At 39.3% G+C, this 18,559-nt stretch overlaps 1 protein-coding gene across 1 annotated transcript in view; it reads right to left on the reverse strand.

Moving 5' to 3' along the window:
• Nucleotides 1-15,350, reverse strand: part of MUSK (muscle associated receptor tyrosine kinase) — a 53,188-nt gene extending 37,838 nt beyond the window's left edge. The window contains exons 1-6 of the mRNA XM_053931497.1: nucleotides 15,289-15,350; nucleotides 14,687-14,857; nucleotides 10,705-10,831; nucleotides 7,368-7,519; nucleotides 5,831-5,958; nucleotides 5,200-5,341 (exon numbers count right to left, since the gene is read on the reverse strand). Coding sequence (XP_053787472.1) covers nucleotides 5,200-5,341; nucleotides 5,831-5,958; nucleotides 7,368-7,519; nucleotides 10,705-10,831; nucleotides 14,687-14,783 — 646 coding nt within the window. The 5' untranslated portion in view covers nucleotides 14,784-14,857; nucleotides 15,289-15,350. The remainder of the gene's footprint in view (nucleotides 1-5,199; nucleotides 5,342-5,830; nucleotides 5,959-7,367; nucleotides 7,520-10,704; nucleotides 10,832-14,686; nucleotides 14,858-15,288) is intronic.
• Nucleotides 15,351-18,559: the final 3,209 nt, after the last annotated feature.

The following is an 18,559-nucleotide window of genomic DNA, read 5'->3' on the forward strand; positions in this document are numbered from 1 at the left end:
TAAATATATTCCTTCAATATCACACAGTTCATACATAATGGATATGGGCAATATAATTCTTAACTCATGTCAGACCTTGGAGACTATACAGTTTTAGGCAGCAGGCCCAGAAGCTGAACCTGAAAAGCTCTTGTATGGCTTTTGTGGAACTGGTCCTATTAATGGACCGCTTCGATGTTATTGCAAATACCAACAAAAATGAAAATTCCTCCCCTTCTGTGGCCTATGTACATAAATAGCTGTCTAATACATAAATGCCCAGAGGAGGCCCAAAAATGCCTTCTTGGCACAGCTTACATCTTCATACCCTGCCCTAAGTTTTCACTTTCATCAATGGTTATTTCTGCATTTGATAACAAATCTCAACACTACTGATGACAATGACTGTGTCTCTATTTCCAAAGGAGTGATTTCAGATTTCAGATAAAACTGGAACATCTTAGCCATCTCAGTCAACATCTTGTCAATAAACTTCAGCCTTGAGATATCTGTGTGAACTACTGATGAGGTAAGCAAGCAAATGCCTCTATTCAACCATAATCCTGAATCCTGGATTAATTCAGGAACCTTTCAGCCAGAGATTCACTTTGAGAATCAACACAACAAACAACACAAGAAACCTATGGAAATCCTGTGGCAATGGACTGCTTCACTGAGCATATAAATACTCTTCTAGGTTTTGCAGAAGTGTACATTACCAAAGTGGATAATGCAGTGATTAAAAAGCTAGTTTGCAAAATGCTTAAGATGATAGAAAATTAATACAAAATTGCAGGTCAGAAATATTGCCTCCAGGAAATTAAAAACTCATTTCTTGGCAAACAATCAAGATTATAATATTGTTCCTTTATCTTAATACACTCGTTGCCTTCTCTATCTCCATGTACCTTCTACCCTTCTGGATGTACAGTAGCAAGAGGAAGTCATCTTCACATGCTAATTTTAGCAGACCAAACAAACTCAGCATTTCTTATTTGTTTGACTTTGCAGAAAGCAAAAGCTTTTTCCTTTGTGGAGAAGGCTTGTTTGTGCCTATGGAAATTCTGCTTCATGCCACTACTTTCACTAGTCCTTTTTTCATAAGCTGAGTGGGCGGTAACTAGAAGAACCAAGTGAGGAAAATACAACCATGCAGCTTCTGTACAGCTGTGAACCAGCTCACTAGTGAAGAACTAATTTATAATGACCCCAGCAGATGTCAGAAAGAGCCAGCCCTACTCCTTTGAGACAGTCCTCAGAACTGAACCAAAGACATGTATCATTTTACTGCTACAGAACACACCAAAATCATAAAAATTGTGTATAACTCTTCTTCAGGAGTGATGCCTATCATGCATAGTCACTCATTTGGCTCACTTGGCCAATGCTTGCCTCTTGCATCCTTTCTCCATACCTTATCTCCAGAGCCTGTTCCCTGATGTCAAATCAAGGGGATGCTCCATGGCCTGTTTTTTCTTCCAATAGCCCCCAGGCACCCTAGGCAGACTTTAAGTGAGTGAAATGCTGTCCATAGACTCAACACAGTTTCCAGTCAGGATCAAAGCTTTTCTTACAAACCCAACAATTAGGTCCATTATGATTGTGTATCTACCACTTGTGGATTGTGCCTTTAAAGAAAAAAATCTATTTCACCATCACTTGTCCAAATTGATCTGAGTTTGCCCCAGACTTGGATAAAAGATGCAAAAAGGCAGATTTTTTAATCCTTTTAATTAAAATCCTGACCCAGGATTAACTTATTATAATTCATGACCTATGCCCTGGTTCCTGAAACCTCCCCTGAGAAAGCAAACAGACTGTCCTAACTTGGGACGGGAATGTGCAGAGTGAAGAACCTACAAAACCCTCATCTCCTTCACAACATTCTCTGATGAAAACTGAAAAATTGGTTCCACTAAGAGAGGCCTTCAGCATTTTCTTTTTCCTGACTAGAATTTCATCTGAATTTTCATCTAAAGCCTACTGCTCAAATTATTTCAACTTTGCTTTAAAAATAATAAAATCTTTAAAATACTAAGGCAGTGCTTTAAAAGTAATAAATAGAGGCACTATTATGAATGTTGAGGAAAGCTGACAAGGAATAGAGGAAAAAATATTTGGAAAATCAAACTAACAGTATTTTTCACACAATTCTACCTTGGACCACTGAAACCAGACAAGTAGTACTGTAAGGTACCTTAGTATTGTAAACACTTGGGACAAGTCTGTTGTCAGTTTGAACAAATGGATCCTGCACAGTTCACTTTATGTAGTTGTAACTTGCTGCAATTTATGGGCCAACCTGAGCAAGTCATTTAAGCATGCACCTGACAAAAGCACATTTAGGAGCCTGATTGCCTGCAGAGGCAGCGAGTCAGTCTTTCAAGAGCACCTCTGCACTTTCAACAATGCCTTAAGCTAATTGCAGGATGTGGAAGCCTAGAAGACAAGGGGCTAATGTCTATGTCTCAAACACTGATAGCTACATCGCTGTGGAGCCAACCAAGGATTGTTGGTAGCGACGGCCAATTACCAACCAGTGACTGGAGAAAGGGGCCCCATGGAAGTAGGGCAGTGCCTTTCTGGCACAAGTGGCCTTGTTCTGGCTCCCGGAGCTAAGCACAACAGAGTACAGCTGAGGCACAGGAATGAGGCTGATGAGCAGCTGTGGAATGTAAGGGGAGATCAAGAGTGACCAAGATCCCTGAAGCCCCCCAACCCATTTCCGCAAAAGTCTACACAAATGGGCTGCACATGATAACTCATTTGCATAACGAGTGAGAAATTTAGCTCCAGTGCATGGAAACTTCACTATAAAAAGGACTACAAAGCCTGGACACACAAGTGTTCCAGGGGCCTGCATACCCCATCAACTGGATTGATGATGGAACCAGGACTGGTAATATTGCACTCTTCCTTTCTTCTTGTCATTCTCTCTCCTCCTCTTTAATCCACCTCTCTCTCTCTCTCAGTCCCTCTTCTTTCATCCTAGCCCTTTATCCAAAACCCACTGCCACATGCTTATATAGGAGGTCAAGGATTACCATACACATTTCCATGCCAAATATGTAATTTATTGGTAAAATTTTGTAAGCTTTTGCAGGCACTCTTACTTTTGTCATTCCTTTCAACCAGGAGTGCATATGATCCTTGGGTGCTCCCTTCCATATAAGGGTGGAATGTCACACAGGACTAATGCTGGACCCGTTAAAATGGAAGCACACAATAAATCAGGATCAATGTGATCTAGCTTTAGCTAAGAATAAATATTTACACTTTTCCTTGAATGTACACTTGCCTTGAATTAAATATTCCTGATTAACCAGCCATGCTTATTAATTTTATTTTAATATTAAACCACACTATGCAGGCTGGGGACTCCAGTAAATACTAGAACCAAGATTAAAAAAAAATCATAATGTTATAACAGGGAAGCAATAAACAACAACTTTCATAAATTTTATGAACACTATGAATGTTCAAAGAATGTTGGAGTGTGATTTTTCTGCTTTGAATAATTTCAATATATTATTTACTTTACTTTTAAAGTGCTGATACTAATGGGGTAGGAGAGGCAGGATTGGAGGGATACTAAAAATGATGAAAGAAGTGTATGAGGGTGATGTGTGCATGTACTAACTTGCAGGCAAGTGCACAGGTATGTGCACATTTAGTTATGCTAAATATCCATGAAAATTGATCTCAAATACTATGAGGGAAAGGGATTTGTATACACAGCAAGCTGCTGTGTCACGATTATGAATGTTGTTTTCAGTTTGAACAAATGGATCCTGCGCAGTTCACTCTATGTACTAAGTCAGGATTAATACCTCTGGATTTTGGAAGCCAAAAGTATAACCCAAACATGTGTCTGTCCAGTCTGGATGACCACCTGAATTTAGGTATATTATACATGCATCCTACCAGAGAAACCAAGGTGAGCCTGGAGGAGAGTATTTGTTCACCCAACACATGAATGGAACATGAAGGGACAATTTGTGTGGGAGCATTGACCTGCCACTGATCAATTAGGAACTAATCTTCTTCCTTTTAAAAAGAGCACACATATACACCCCAAGTAGGGCATTTGTGATTTATTTTGCCAGTCCTTGAATTAACAGGCCACTGCATCATTCTGGAGATGGAGAAAAACCAAGCCATCAACCTTAACAGCCTGGATTTTTGGTGCAATTACAGCTTGTTTTTAGATTCCTTAACTTGCTCTGGCAGATCTGAAGCAAGAATTGCAGTGACAGAAGCCCTTCAGGGTCTGTGTTCATAGCACCAAGTATCTGCCATGCAAAGTTTAACTCTTGACAAGCCTTTGCCCATTGTCTCAATGATATGGACCAAACTAAAACCCAGGACTCAGGCTGTTCACGTCAAGATCCAACTGTTTTCAGTTTTCTTCATCGCTTTTACCCTGGGAGAAGAACAGCCCTGAATCTAGGTTAAGAATAGCTGCCTTCCTGTTTTAAAGCAATTTAAGGAATTTCTAGTATAAACAGTCTGTATGTATAAATATAAAATAAGGACAAAAAAACCCTGAAAAATTCATGCATTTTTTAGGAAAACAGCAGACCTACAGTAATGTGTAGTTGGATCTAGTATATCTGATACTGCTCCCAGAAGGAAGTCTATGTTCCTCTTAGAAATGAGATTGCACGCTAACTAACTTCTGATAGCTCCAGGCCAAATGTAACTTGCAATAGTATTTTGAAGCTTACTAAGCAAATAAAGACCCTTCTCTACTTTCTGCATTTCAGTCATCCTGAATCAGAAATAAAAATTTGTTCATCTACTAAATCAGTCGTTCTCCCACTCACTCCACAAGCCCTTGCCCAAACCAAATTCTTTTATAGGATTCAGGAAGATAGAATGCCTTGTTGCCAAGGTACCCCTCTCTACTCTTCTCAGCACTCTGAAACTGGTGGTGGTTCACACCACAAAGCAAATACCTTCTGTACTAAGAATTGGACATGGAGTACATAAGGACCAGAAACTGAAAAATCAATCTAGTATTCATTTAGTGGGCAGAAAATGTTCAAGTCCACAAAGGTAAAAGTTCTTTTCTCCCTCTCCTTCTCCCTTTCCCATTTTTATCACCCTCTAGGGTGGTTTTGACAACATCAACACAATACTACAGGTTAATTCAAGTTAACTGGGTATGCACAAGGTGCTGGCACATGGAGCTTGAGTCTGGTTCAAAAAGTCACTCACCTTCCACTACCACAGTTGCAGGTTTTGAATAGGCTGTGCCCAAACTGTTCTTGGCTACACAACGATACTGTCCTGCATCTTCTCTCTGAACATTGTGTATCCTTAAATTCCCAGAATCGAGGACGGCAATGCGAGCAGTCTCCTGTGGGAGGAAGGAACCATTGAGGTGAGGACTCTACATGCAGGCTGCACACAAACAGCATCCAGAATCTCTTTACAAAGTTTGGGCTTACATGCATGAACACTATACATGTCCTACAACTCAAGGATTTGGGGCCAGCTCATCCTGCTCAGCATTATCCTGACACATTCACTCATTGCTATTTTTGCAGATCAGTGAATTATAGCTTCAAAAGAGCTCTTATTTAAGAGAACACTCACAAGTGCTTTCCTCAGTATTTGGCCATACTTAGTAGTAACAAGAATATATCACATAAAATACAGATACACAGAAAACATTTGGTTTGTATGTAGAATTATTGCAAATTAAGATATTTATTAGATGAGCCCTGGATTTTCCAAATGCTTCCTTTCTAGCTACTAGAATTTACAAATATTATAACTAATGCTAATATTAAACATAGTATCTTTAGCAAATAATCAGCATTACTGAAAACCATTCTTTACTCACCTTTACAACTGTTTCTCCTTTGACCCATGAAACAGAAGGTTTTGGATTCCCCATTGTAGTGCATGGAAGAACAGCCTTTAATCCTTCTATTATTTCCACATTTACAGGTGGACGGGTTATTTTGGGTCCTAAAATTTTAAAAGCCAAAAATTAAAGTTGAAATGAATCTACAAGATAATAGAATGAGACAAATTCAGAAATTACATCAAAAAAATTATGGCTTTTTCTGTTTATTGCTGAAAGATAAAGCAGTCTTTCTTGGTTTTGAAGTTATTTGGTAAGAAAGAGCTTTCTTCAGCACATCATTCAGTTTAAAAAGCAGCAAAAGCAGCTAACTTGCATGGGTTATTTGTTTTCCTGAGTGGATTTTGACAGTCATTTGAATTTGGGCCTGGGCTTAAGTCCAAATTCAGATAAGAGTATTTCCAGTATTGAAAATGTTAGCATTCCAGGTTCTGACATTTTTCACTGCATAAACACTGTCTTGTCTCAGAGCTCAGATCTGGATTGAATTGATTTTGAAAGAGTTTTAACCCAGGCTTGCCTCTAGCTCAACAAGAAGGGCATGTAAACACAATTAATATCCTTAAATGAAGCATTTATAACTACGCTGAAAGTGAAAAGGACAATCAAGCCTTAAAGAAAAAGCCATCAAACTCCCTTAAAGTTAATGAGGGATAAATTTAAATTCATTTTACTGAAAGAACATGGCTTGCCTTAGTCTGAGCTGAGAGTATAAAATATTATTATCTCAGTATTTTGGGAGATCTTGACATTTTGAGGCCCTTGCATGACAATCAACTAGCAGAAAAACAAATTTCAGAGAACATCATCTCCTGACCACCACCTGCATGTGACTGGGATGATGCAGAGTTCCAGTATTACCAGACCTTGAGGGTCATCCCATTGGCACAGACAAATCCTTTCCTACAAATAGATGCTTTAGCCAGAATATACCTTTGATGCCTTTTAAAGTGTTTGTGTAAATAACTCTAGCCATGTGAGTCCAGCTTTACTGAGTTTGGCACATATGGAGTTCTCTGCAAGAGTAAGTCTTTTGCCTTCCATGTGGGATGATGAGATTTACAACATAGTGGTCCAGACCATTCAACACTGCTGTTGGAAGCATCTGAACATAATTTAGTTGATTTTGCCATCCTCAGGAAGAAATCTGATTAGTGAAATTTTACAATTAAAATTCACCAGGGACCTAAGCAGTACTGCTGGAGAGGTCTAGTCTATCAAACTCTGCCTCTTTTACAGAGTTTTGCACAAAAGGCATTCTTCAAAGCCTTCTTTCTTCATTTTTTGTCTTCTGATCTTAGAACAAGTGTGTGTTATTCAAAGTAAATAATCACAACTGCATTAAGTTATGTTCCCATATGGCATGTCTCTTACTAAAAGAATTGAACCCAGCTTCCCAGGAACATGGGTCTCTGCCCTGAACTTGGATCCCCAGGCACCATAGATGGGAGTCTGCTCAGGCTTTCAATTAAACACTCACATGGTGTCAGGATGAAATTGCATTCCCACTTACGCATTTTCACCTGGAGAGCCCCACAGCTCTGCGCAGCTGCTCCAACTCCGTTATCTGCTGTGCAGCAGTACACCCCATCATCACTGTCCTCCACGCTCAGGATAGTCAGAAGCTGCCCATTCCTCTGGATGCTGTACCGTGTGTCAAACAGCCTGCAGGGCACAGCATGGATTGTCAGGGACAATCAGGGACAGAGAAAGGGAATTGCATTTGAATATGAAGACTGCTGGTGTCACTACAACTGGCAATAAGCTCTACCTTTGATTTTCAACCCACAAGAAGAAGGGAAGGTGCTGAAAATGCTGAGTTCAGACTTAAGATTCAGTTTCTCACAAGACCATGCTATTCCTGACTGGCACTAGTGTAGTGGCAATTCTTCCTCCACCCAGACATTGGTAAAATCAGTAGGCATCACTTTTGGGGTTTTGACTGGCCAAGGACAGGCATGAGCACAAATAATCTGTTCCAGCTGGGTCCTGTTTTAGGTATCATTGTTCAATGTAAGAGAAAGATGCTTACATAGAACTAGAGCTGAAATTGTTTAAAAATTGTTTTTTGTTCTTCAGGAAAAACAAAACAAAGCAAAAAAGTTGTTGTTTTTTTTTTTTTATTAAACAGATAAAGTTATGGAAATATTTTTAAAGTTGTGAAAAAAGACACAAACCAAAAACCATGAACTTTTATGTCCACATCCTGGATTAATTTTGTCTATTTTTTTGAAAAAAAAAAAAAAAAAAAACACCAAACCAACAAACAAGCAAAGATATATGCTGAAGCCATCTGAAAGTTAGAGGATTCAAAGATAGCTATAGTTTAATGACAGCAGGCTTTAACCTGGATATTTCAGAGAACTGAAGAAAGCCCTGAAGCTGGAGCAACAAAAATACAGGACATTGTAACGAAGTCTGCGGAGCAAAGACCAGTTTCATATGTGAGCATGACAAGAGAAGTGTAGTATGTGAGTAGGGGGATGTGTGTATTCACTAGGGAAATCAGAAAGAAAGATTATGAGAAATCAGAGAGCTGAGGTATTGATTTCCATTGCAAAACTATGATAAATATAAAGAAATAGTATAAACAGATATTACTAATAGTAAATTTTCTTTGTGTTTTATTTTCACTACTTTATTGATGCTTTTGGAAGCACCTTCATTTGATTCTAATGAACAGTGGAAAAAGGGTTCTGACCTGAGGATTTTGTCCCAAGGAATCACAAATATCTGACCACTACATATGTCAGGTTTTGTCTTTTACTGTTAAAAATTGTACAGTCATTGACTAATCTAAATGTACCATTATGACATTTTAGGCATGTATTTCCTTTCAACAGCACTGTACCTCTCAGTATTATATCTCCCTCCTCTTTTCCAAAGTGGGAAAAAGGAGTGCCATGAAGTCATCCATAGTGTAAAAGACATGCTGACTCTGTCTCCTTATTGTTCTAAGTAAGGCTCATTGTGGGCAGCCCTGTTCTGGAAGATGGGACAGGTAACCATTTCGCTCAGCACAGGGCACCTGCTGATTTACTTGCACAAGTTTTGATGTCAAAAAGGAAAGGCACATGAAGAAGACTAGTGCTGACTACATTCTCTGCCCTGGCTCAATTCCTATTGAAGCTGAAAATTTACATATTGCTTTGTTTTGAAGGTTAATCTTGCTGTCTGTCCAGGATGCTGGGATCTTGGCAAGAGAAGAAAATTTTGGAAATGAAATAACTGATACTACTTACTTTCAATATATAGGCCCTTTGAAGTTTGATACACACACACAGAGGCACAGAAAGACATTTATATGGGTTTTTTTTCAGAAAAAAGTGTCTTCTGATCTGATGGTTTTCCATTATGCAAACTTTCATCTGAGTTTTTAGAAAGTAACAAATATATTCAGCTTATCTTTTCCTCTGTCTTTGGTCTGAGCTTTTGTATCCACCAGTACTGAATGTTAATACCTTGTGAAATGAAATGTTTGCTGTTATTAATGCTGCTTCAGAAGTCCCAGTAAAGGAATGAAGCACTTGAGCTCTCTAGCCTTACCAGAAGAGGTGTTTCTATCTTTATTTTCCATTTTGTTAAAAGCACTGTGTCTCAGAGAGAAAGTGAATAGCTTTAAGAATGATGTGTTGGGCTTCTGGAAGAGAGGACTGAGATGATTAATGATCTGGATTTCAAATTATCGTAGAACATATGGAGAATGATCATTTTAAAGACATGAAGAAAGATACAGTCCTTTATGGATGGTTTTCTCTCCCTGCTTTGATTTTCAGTCATTATGTCACCAATGGGAAAGGAATTAGGAGAAAGGTGACCTGATTTGGAAATAATATCTATAGACCTCCATGGTGGAACAAAGCCAGGGTCAGAAGATTAGGGCCAAATTTTGCTGAGGTTGAAGACAATGAAAAAAAGTATTTCTAAAGGCCTATATTCATATTTGTAAATTTCTGCTTTGCCCTAATTGAAAACAGTTTTCCAAGCAGTGAGATCTCCTTCTGCTGCTGACTTATTTGGAGCCTCCTATGCCAGTGATTCGAAAGCTTTTTGGCTATTTCACCACAATAGTGAGAACCATGCTCCAGGTGACCATCTGCCCAACATACACCTCTCCTGTGGAGGCCATGTATTGACTATGTTACACAAAGTTGTGCTGTGCTGCATTTTCCCCTCACAGAGGAAGTCACTTAGAGCCATTTAGAATGAGAAACTGATGCAAAGCCATGTGGCAGATGTAATGTGATTTCAGAGCTAGAAGATCAAGTACAGTTTACTTTGTAGAAACCTGTCTACAGTAAAAGTGCAAAAACAATGGTAGCAACTTCCATAACACATTTCCACACTTCCAGAAGGCTGCCTTCTTTGTTGACATCTTGATGCCTGGTGGTTAATGTATAACAGTGCATAACAATGAGAAGACAATTTCCAGATCCAGAACTAGAAACAAACAAGAATGGCACAGCACAGCCCCTTCCATGCAAAGTTTCCCAGAACATTGAGACAGACAATAAGTCCTGCTAAGCTCCTTTTAAATATTATACAGCATCCATCTCCTTCATAAATGCATAAACTAAGGAAGAGAGCAGATTGAATTGTCTGAAGCTGGAGAGAAAACTCCTTGCAGCAGAAACCAACTCTCTGCAAGCTCAAGTGTGTAAAGGTGTAAGAGCAACTCCCAAGTGCTCTTACCACTCCCTCGGAAATACAGAATCCTAGATAATTACAGCCACTCATTCTCTCTCCTGCCACAGACCCATTTTTATATTTCCAGATATCTCCTGTATCATGAAAGGAAGCACTGCCAATTTTGGCAGAAGGTGCTGGTGAGGGCTGGTGCTGCTCCCTACCTGATGGGAATGCTGTTGCGTGTCCATGTAATCTCTGGCTCAGGATATGACTCCACTACACAGACGAACTTGGCAACGTCTTCCACCAGGGCATCCACTGTTTCCAGAGGAGTGCTGATCAAGGGAGCTGTGTGAAGAAGGGAAAATGAGAATGCCTTCTAGTGCCTACTGGAGAGAGTTACATAGCCTGCCAAACACCTTTGGTGGAGGGAGCCATGTCCCTGCAGGGTCACTCAATGGCATTTTCCTTTGAAGTCTCTCCATAAGATGTAAAACAGAGCAAACCAAGCTCCAACAAGCTCAGTGCATCCTGTGTTTCTGACCCACCTCTTCCTTGAGACTCACAGCAATAGATTAGCAAACTTCAAGGACACAGGTGAGGCTGTCCTACTGCTACAAGGGTGACATTGCATAGGCTGGAAGTGCAAGGGGCAGCACACAAATTGAAGGCAAGCTGACCTGACCCTGCAGTGGGAAGAGTGCCTCTTTATTAGTACATGAGGTGTGGGCTTTTTTGTCATTATTACAGATTTATTCACTCAACTATTTATCTTTTTAAAAAAAAACAAAAAAACAACAAAAACAATAACAAAAAACCTGTTATATACAAACACCAAGCCCATTATATAGCACTGTATTTTTCTAAGTCAGGCTTACAAAGACCATTCAGGTCATTCAGATTTGTGTCATGTCTAGGACACATTCTCATTTTCTCACATTTTTTAGCCAAGAAGTGTGAGGGTTAGAAGTTTAATAGCTATGTCTAATGCTTATTATCATAGACCTGTAGTCATACATTACTTGAATGTATCTTTAGAAACATTTGCCATCGCTCCGGTAAAAGACTTGAAGTACATCTGGAAGGGATCAAAGCATAAGCCTAGCCACTCGCTTTCCCTGCTCATGTTATTCATTGCAGCCACTGTCTCCAAAAACACTTGAATGTCTTGAGCAATGGCTGCTAGAGACATACATCCATATTGATTGGAGTGGATTTCACTGACAACTGTGCTGAGATAAACTAGTTTTTTCTATATTCCTGAAACACAGTCTTGAAAATATATCATGGATTCAGGAGTCTTCTATTCCTCACTGAGCATAGCAGTTACTGGCCCTTATTTTTTCACAGAGAATCCCATCTGTTGTGTATCTACTGGCCCTCCATAGTACAGTGAGATTCAAATTCAGGCAAGAATTAAACTATATCCATTTTACCCTTCCCTCCCTAAGGAATGGGCAAAAGATAAGACATTCAGATTTAAGTGACTGAGAATAATAGAAAGTCAATACCTTAATCCTTTTTAAATTTACATGGAAGTCAAAATTAGAATGTTTTTGGAGTTCTGCTGGAATGAAGCTAGAGGAAGAAAGGATCAGCTTCCACTATCAGGTTTATATAAAACCAAAAAGCGTATAGCTTTTGACGTTTCATTAGAATGAATCTGCCTCAATAATATTTCTAGATTTTATGACTTTCGATCATATCATTGATTAACAAAAATTACTATACTTATGTAAATCTCAAAACTACATATAAGATAGCTCTAAAGGTCATATGGATGAAACTTCAATTAGAACAAGTCTGTGACAAGTTTATTGTTTAAGATCACTGCTTCAAATTGTATCATTTATCACTTTATTAGGTCATTTTGGTCATATTGAACAGAAATATTCATCTGTATTGTTACCCAGATGAATCCCATGCTAGTGAAACCAGATGGAAAACTTCTATAAAGTCTTCATTTTGCTACTACTGAAGGTTATCTTAGGAGAATAACCCCTACCGATGGTTATCCTGTCTACTTTAAATGACACGTTTCTATTTCATGACAAAGTTTATCGGGGTTTAATGGTATTAACCCCAGAGTTTTGCAATCTAATTTTATATAGTATAGTTTTGTTGCTGTTGTCCACATTCCTCAATCTCTGGAAGGATGCTTTTCTAACCCTGAGAAAAGTAAATTTTTACAGTAACAATAATTCAAAACAACCAGTTTTATAACTGTTGTAACGTTAAGCACAGCCACTCCCACAAGTAATAAAACTACATTTGTACCAAGAGCTGGTATGCATACTGACAATATTTTGTTCTTTGGGCAAACAAGACCTGTCAGGTTTTCTTGCAAGCTGCATGCTCCCAAGAAAATAGTGTCCAAATTGGCAGCACTACCGTAGCAGGAAAAGAAATCATTTTAAAGTTGCCTTCCCAAATTCTACATCCTCAGAGATCAACCATGACAGCAATAGGGATGTATAATTTTCTCTTATGCTCTTTTCACCGTTGTGATATTTAACCCAAGTAAGGACAGTGAGCAGTGGGACTTGCCGTCATTTTGTGAGGCAGCAACAGAGTTCCAAAATGGCTGAGATGGTACGTACATCTAAAAGCCATTCAAACAGCTTGGGTGCTGCTGTCAGTCCATGTTTTCTCCAGAAGGCACTTTAAATTCATGATGTGTGCATTACCATATTTTAACATAGGAAAATAAAATCTGAACAATGTACAGACATATCTATCATCACACAGAAATGGACCCAGGCCTTTCCATGTGTATATACTGGGGCTTACTGATATTTTTAGGGTATCCTTGTGGCTTTAAATAAATTGAAAATAAATTAATCTATATATGTGTAAAGCCACACAGGTGCCAATTTTTTGGATGTCAGCTGTAGTTTCCCGAGATAGAAAAATGACCCAAGGCTGGTCACGGGACCATAAGAAAGTCAAATCCCCTTCTGTCCCCAGCCCACCAGAAGCTTCCAAATGTGTTGGCTTTGGATTTGGATTTACACTTTTGAAACGAGACCAGCCAGGTTTTGAAACCAGGCAAACAAAACAATACAGAAAACAGAACCACTCTCTCTGCAACATTGCAGACACCTGGAGAAACTGCAGTTCGTATGGTAAAAAAAAGCTCAGCTGTGATGTCCTAGAAAAGGGAATATATCTATTCATTACACTGTGACACCAGAAAAAAAATCTATCCCTATCTTCTTTGGTTTTCTTGTCTCTCCAATACCACTTATCTTACCACAATATTCAAAAATGTAAAGTTCACAAACTTACTTCAGTACCTTATGAATATACTAATATTTTTATTTCAAAACATTTTTATAAAGAAGATACATTATTTTTTTTTTCATTTTGGGAATAATCTGACTAACAATTGTAAAAGCATAGCCCCGCAAGACCAGCTTAACCATGTTGGCCTAACATGTGAATACTGGCATTCCCCTTAAGATTTAATTTTGTTTTCCTGAAGCTGCAAAATTTCTAGTAAGCGTTGAATTTCAAGAGTGTTGAATTTTAACTCTGAATCACTGTTCAGCAAAAATTGTTGTCCGCAGGTTTACCAAATGGTACATCCAGAATGGTACCACGGCTGCATTTTGTACCTCGAAGACTTTTCTAAACAGATTTTTTTACCAATTATTTTGTTAGCTAAAAGTATGTGAGCATATGCCCATATGCATGTGTGCACACAAGATAGAAAGGTACGAAACTTCTATGTTATATGCTATAACAAACTGTGCATATTTGTACTTATACATATATTCTTTGTAAAGACACCATAGATATTTATTTCTTTTGAAATTTTATATACTTACAAACCTACACAGGTGTGCTGAACACAACAGGTCTTGTGCTCTGCAGCAACGGGTGCTACCAGCCATTAACACTTCTGAGCTTCCTTTCACATGGGAAATTTACATCCCACCCAAGCTGAACGCAGACGTCTCTCCTGCCTATTACAATGGACTATGTGCTCTTCACGGACAAAGAATTCAATTCCAAACACGAATATGAGAATATTTTCACTGCTATCCTTTTAAAAGCAGAGAAGTGACCATTGAAAGCAGACCATTTTTGTCTTTTTTGAGAATGCTACAGCACCATCTACCCTACTGTTAGCAGAGACACCTTCCCCTTTGCAAAACCTCCATCAGCAAATGGCAGAAGAAAAGCAGGGAAAAAGCAAACCTTTCAGAAGTGTCTCAGCCAAGCTGAGGGCTGCCAGGGTGAGGACGTGCACCAGGAGCACCTTCAGCAGGTCATTCATGTTTGATCCAGAAGGCATCCAACTCCTTCAGGCAAGGCGTGCAGACTTCCCAGCCGGCTGCATTTCGGAAGCAGTGTGCAAGCAGAGCTTCTCTGCAAGTGACAGAGTGGGGTCTGAGGGATCTAAGTATAATCAGGAATTCTCCCACCCAGTGGTGGTGATGGACGTGGCCAGCTGGTGTGTATCCACTTTGGTCTGTGTGAAAGCGTGGGGCTCATGAAACAAGAGAAAGCAAATCTCTTCTGAATTCCTTCTAAGCAAACAGAGAACAGTACAATGGGCAAATGCGTTTCCAGGGCAGTACCCTACCCCAGTGTTGCAAAGTCACCAGATCTTTATTCCAGCACACTGTAAGCGCAATAGTAGGGAAAAAAAATGTTTGCCATTGCATTTTCCTTCATCTTAGACCCTCTCTTTTCCAGTTTTTCTCCTCTCACTCACACACACTCCCTCTCATTATAACCTTTCAAGATTGGCCGCAATATGCCACCTGTTGCCCTGCTGATAGTATTTCTTTTCTTACCAGATTCATTTGCTGGAGCAGAAGAGGTTGGCCTTGATGACTAAAAGTGCCTTTCTGTAGGGAAATATGACAGTGGGGTTTAATCTCCAGAAATATCTTGTTAATCACCAGGTCTCTGCCTAAGATGAAAGACAGACAATCAACACTCATTTTCTAGGAAGACTTAAAGAAACATCAGAATCAAGATCTTCTGACTCTGTCTTGCCCCATCCTACCACAAAGGCCTATGTTATATTTTCCAAAAATGTTAAGTAATTTTTACTGCCTGTTTTTCCAACATAAATATTTATATGAAGAGCAAAGAGGCTTACCACTGTGGAAAGTCTGATGCAGGGGCAATATCTGCATGAGCAGGGAAAAAGATGAATAATCAGTCCGGGAAGAACCTAATTGATGATGATCCTCTTGGAACATGACTCTGCATATTTTTCATCATTTTATCAGACGAGAGCTTTGCACTAAACTACATGGTTTGAGGAAGCAAATGTGCAGTCATAACACATCACAGTAAAAGGTACTTCGAGATCCCTGGAATTTCCTTTATTTGCTGAAACTCTTGACTTAAACCACTTCTAAAAAGTCATTTCTGCAATGAACATACATGGTTCAGCAGTGCTTCTTCTGAGGAGCAAATGGAGTAAAACTAACCAGTGCAGAATGTGTGAATCCCTATGGTTTGGCATGGCTTTACAATAGCAATGTTACTTTGGGGACATACCATTGTTGATTAAGAACAAGGATCTCTAGACAAGTGTTCCTCTGAAGATGAATAAAGGCAGAAACAGTCACAGAAGATGTTAAAGATATTCCAAAAATTCTGGAGCTAGCAATGACAAAAAAAAGCAAAACAAGAATATGACAATGAAACAACAATAATCCTACCAGGGAACAGAGAAATACTGATTCATGGCTGAAGTTACAAATATTTCTTTTGTGTAAGTCCAGACATATCCAATTAAAATGCTCCATAGAAATGCATCTTGGATTTTTAGAGTAAAATTCTGTTCATGAAGGGACTTGGCCAAAGACCTTTGCATTGCTGTTTGGAATGTGTTACAAGGGCTTTGAAACTGTACCATCCATATAAGTGCAGAAATTAATATTTCCCTTTTATTTGCCAGTTGCAGCATCTAGAAATGTCACTGCCAGAAATGGCTGTTAAACACTAATAATGCCTTTGCATTTTGGGGATTACCACAGTACTCTTAGTCTCTTATTTCCTCTACTTCATATATTTTAACTAAGGATCATAATGAGCTCCACTACTCTAAACTGAAAGGATGTAAATTTACTCAGTACATGAGAGTAGAGAGAATACAAGGGCAAAGGTACACAATCTCCAGCTATACATGCCACACAACTAACATACAATATATATGGGAAGCTGGTGGTCATCTGTGCCTATCATGGAAAGATGTTTCTATGATTTTGCAGTGAAATCAATGAAAATCAAATGTTGGTGACACCAAACCTTCTTTGTTTCCAAGTATTTTCCAAGCTTACCTTATAAAAGTAAATTGCATCTTTAATTTTTACTCATGGGATTATGAGTTTGTTGCTTATTGGCTGTTATGCTTAGGGTTTTTCCTAACAAAGCTGAGATGCATGCAGTTTACACATAATTGTATTTACATCTGTTGTTTCTTATAGTCATGCCCCAAGGCTTCTGCTGAGATGAGGTCCCAGCAGCCTACACAACGAGAAGTCCGCTCCCCAGCTTTCAGACATTGTGGGAGAAGCTTTGCTCCCATGGATTTCTGCTTATCTCTCTGCACTCCAAACACTCCAAAGAAGTCAGTTAACGAAGTTCAGTACACAAGACAAGTTGTGTTCATTCACCTAGGTACCATTTTTTTCCCACTGCAAACTGTTTGTGAAGTAACAAGTATAGTATTTTGAAATAAATGAATAAATAAAAAGAAAGTAGTAATTTGTTAGAGTTGACAGAAGAGATAATTGTCTTGCAGTCAATGAATTGCTTGATATTTCACCACTATGATGAGTGGAAACTGTTTGCAGGACAGAACCATGCTGGACCTTCTTCTGTACACCTCTGTACACTTCCCTCCTTCTCCCAAGTATTCTGCTGGAGGTTGACAGTTTTGCATGCTAATCTGACATAATTTGACCACTGAATTATTTGAAAACTGCCTTTTCTTCCACATCACCCTCTGGGATGTCTTCTCCCCAGGTAGTTCTACATGTTCATCCAAGTAGACAGGCTAGGACAGGTATTTCCAGCAGAAACTCCAGGCAGATAGAGAGACTTAATGAAATTGCTTTGGCAGTGGTCCTAATCACTGAAGCATCTGGTGATTTACACTGAAATAATGCAAGTCAACACTAACTCAGCCTGAGTAGTGATTGACTTGCCTGTCCTCAGATTGAGGTGAAGCTGACTGGCCTGTAGATCCCTGGATCATGCTTCTTGCCCTTTAACTGGGTGACATTTGCTTTCTTCCAGCTCTCAGGCACCTCCCGTGGACACAACTTTTCAAAGATTCATTGTTGGTATGAGATGCAATACCACACCCTTTGTCATTGACCTTTCCACCTCTTGTATGAGAAAGTGATAATCAATGCTTTCCAAGAACCTCCTGGATTGTTTGTGTATTGCTGAAGGTAAGCCAGAAAATGAGCATGCTGTAACCTGCCAAGATAGCAGATGTATACAGACACAGAAGACAAGTGGTTTTCAATTCCCAAGCTGCCCTTTTCCAGCCAGCAGAGAGATGAGAAGGATGTACTGCGTGGTCTTCCCTTCAGACAGATTGCATGCACATGTCCCGCATGTACCAACCTGATGCTTGATGCACCCTTGCTGCTTCCTGCCTTAAAACTGCTGGCCTCTTAGATAGCAGCATTCTCACAAAACATTTGATAGTGAAACCCATTTTGGGGTTGTACATGTGCCTTTCTACGCAGAAATGAATCAAGGTCACATTGTCATAGAGTTATGGTCATACCACTCCTCCCACTTCACCCTGCCCACTTTGCCAGCAGTACCTACAGGCAGCACAAGCTCCTGGGTGTCTGACATGGAAAAAGCATCTTTGACAATGCATGCCAGCATAAGTGAGGAGATAAGCATCATTTTAGTTCTCTTATTACACAGTGCAAGTCACTTCTTTATAGTGATCCTGAGTTGAAGCAGGTCATGTAGCCACCAGCTCCAAGGGATTCAACTCAACCTCCAACACACATGTGGCCAGTAAGGTACTGTTGCTTGTGTCAGAACAGCAAATGCTGTACTCAATGTAATATGTAAAGG

Source organism: Vidua chalybeata, chromosome Z (genome assembly GCF_026979565.1).
Source record: "Vidua chalybeata isolate OUT-0048 chromosome Z, bVidCha1 merged haplotype, whole genome shotgun sequence".
Lineage (NCBI taxonomy): Eukaryota > Metazoa > Chordata > Aves > Passeriformes > Viduidae > Vidua > Vidua chalybeata.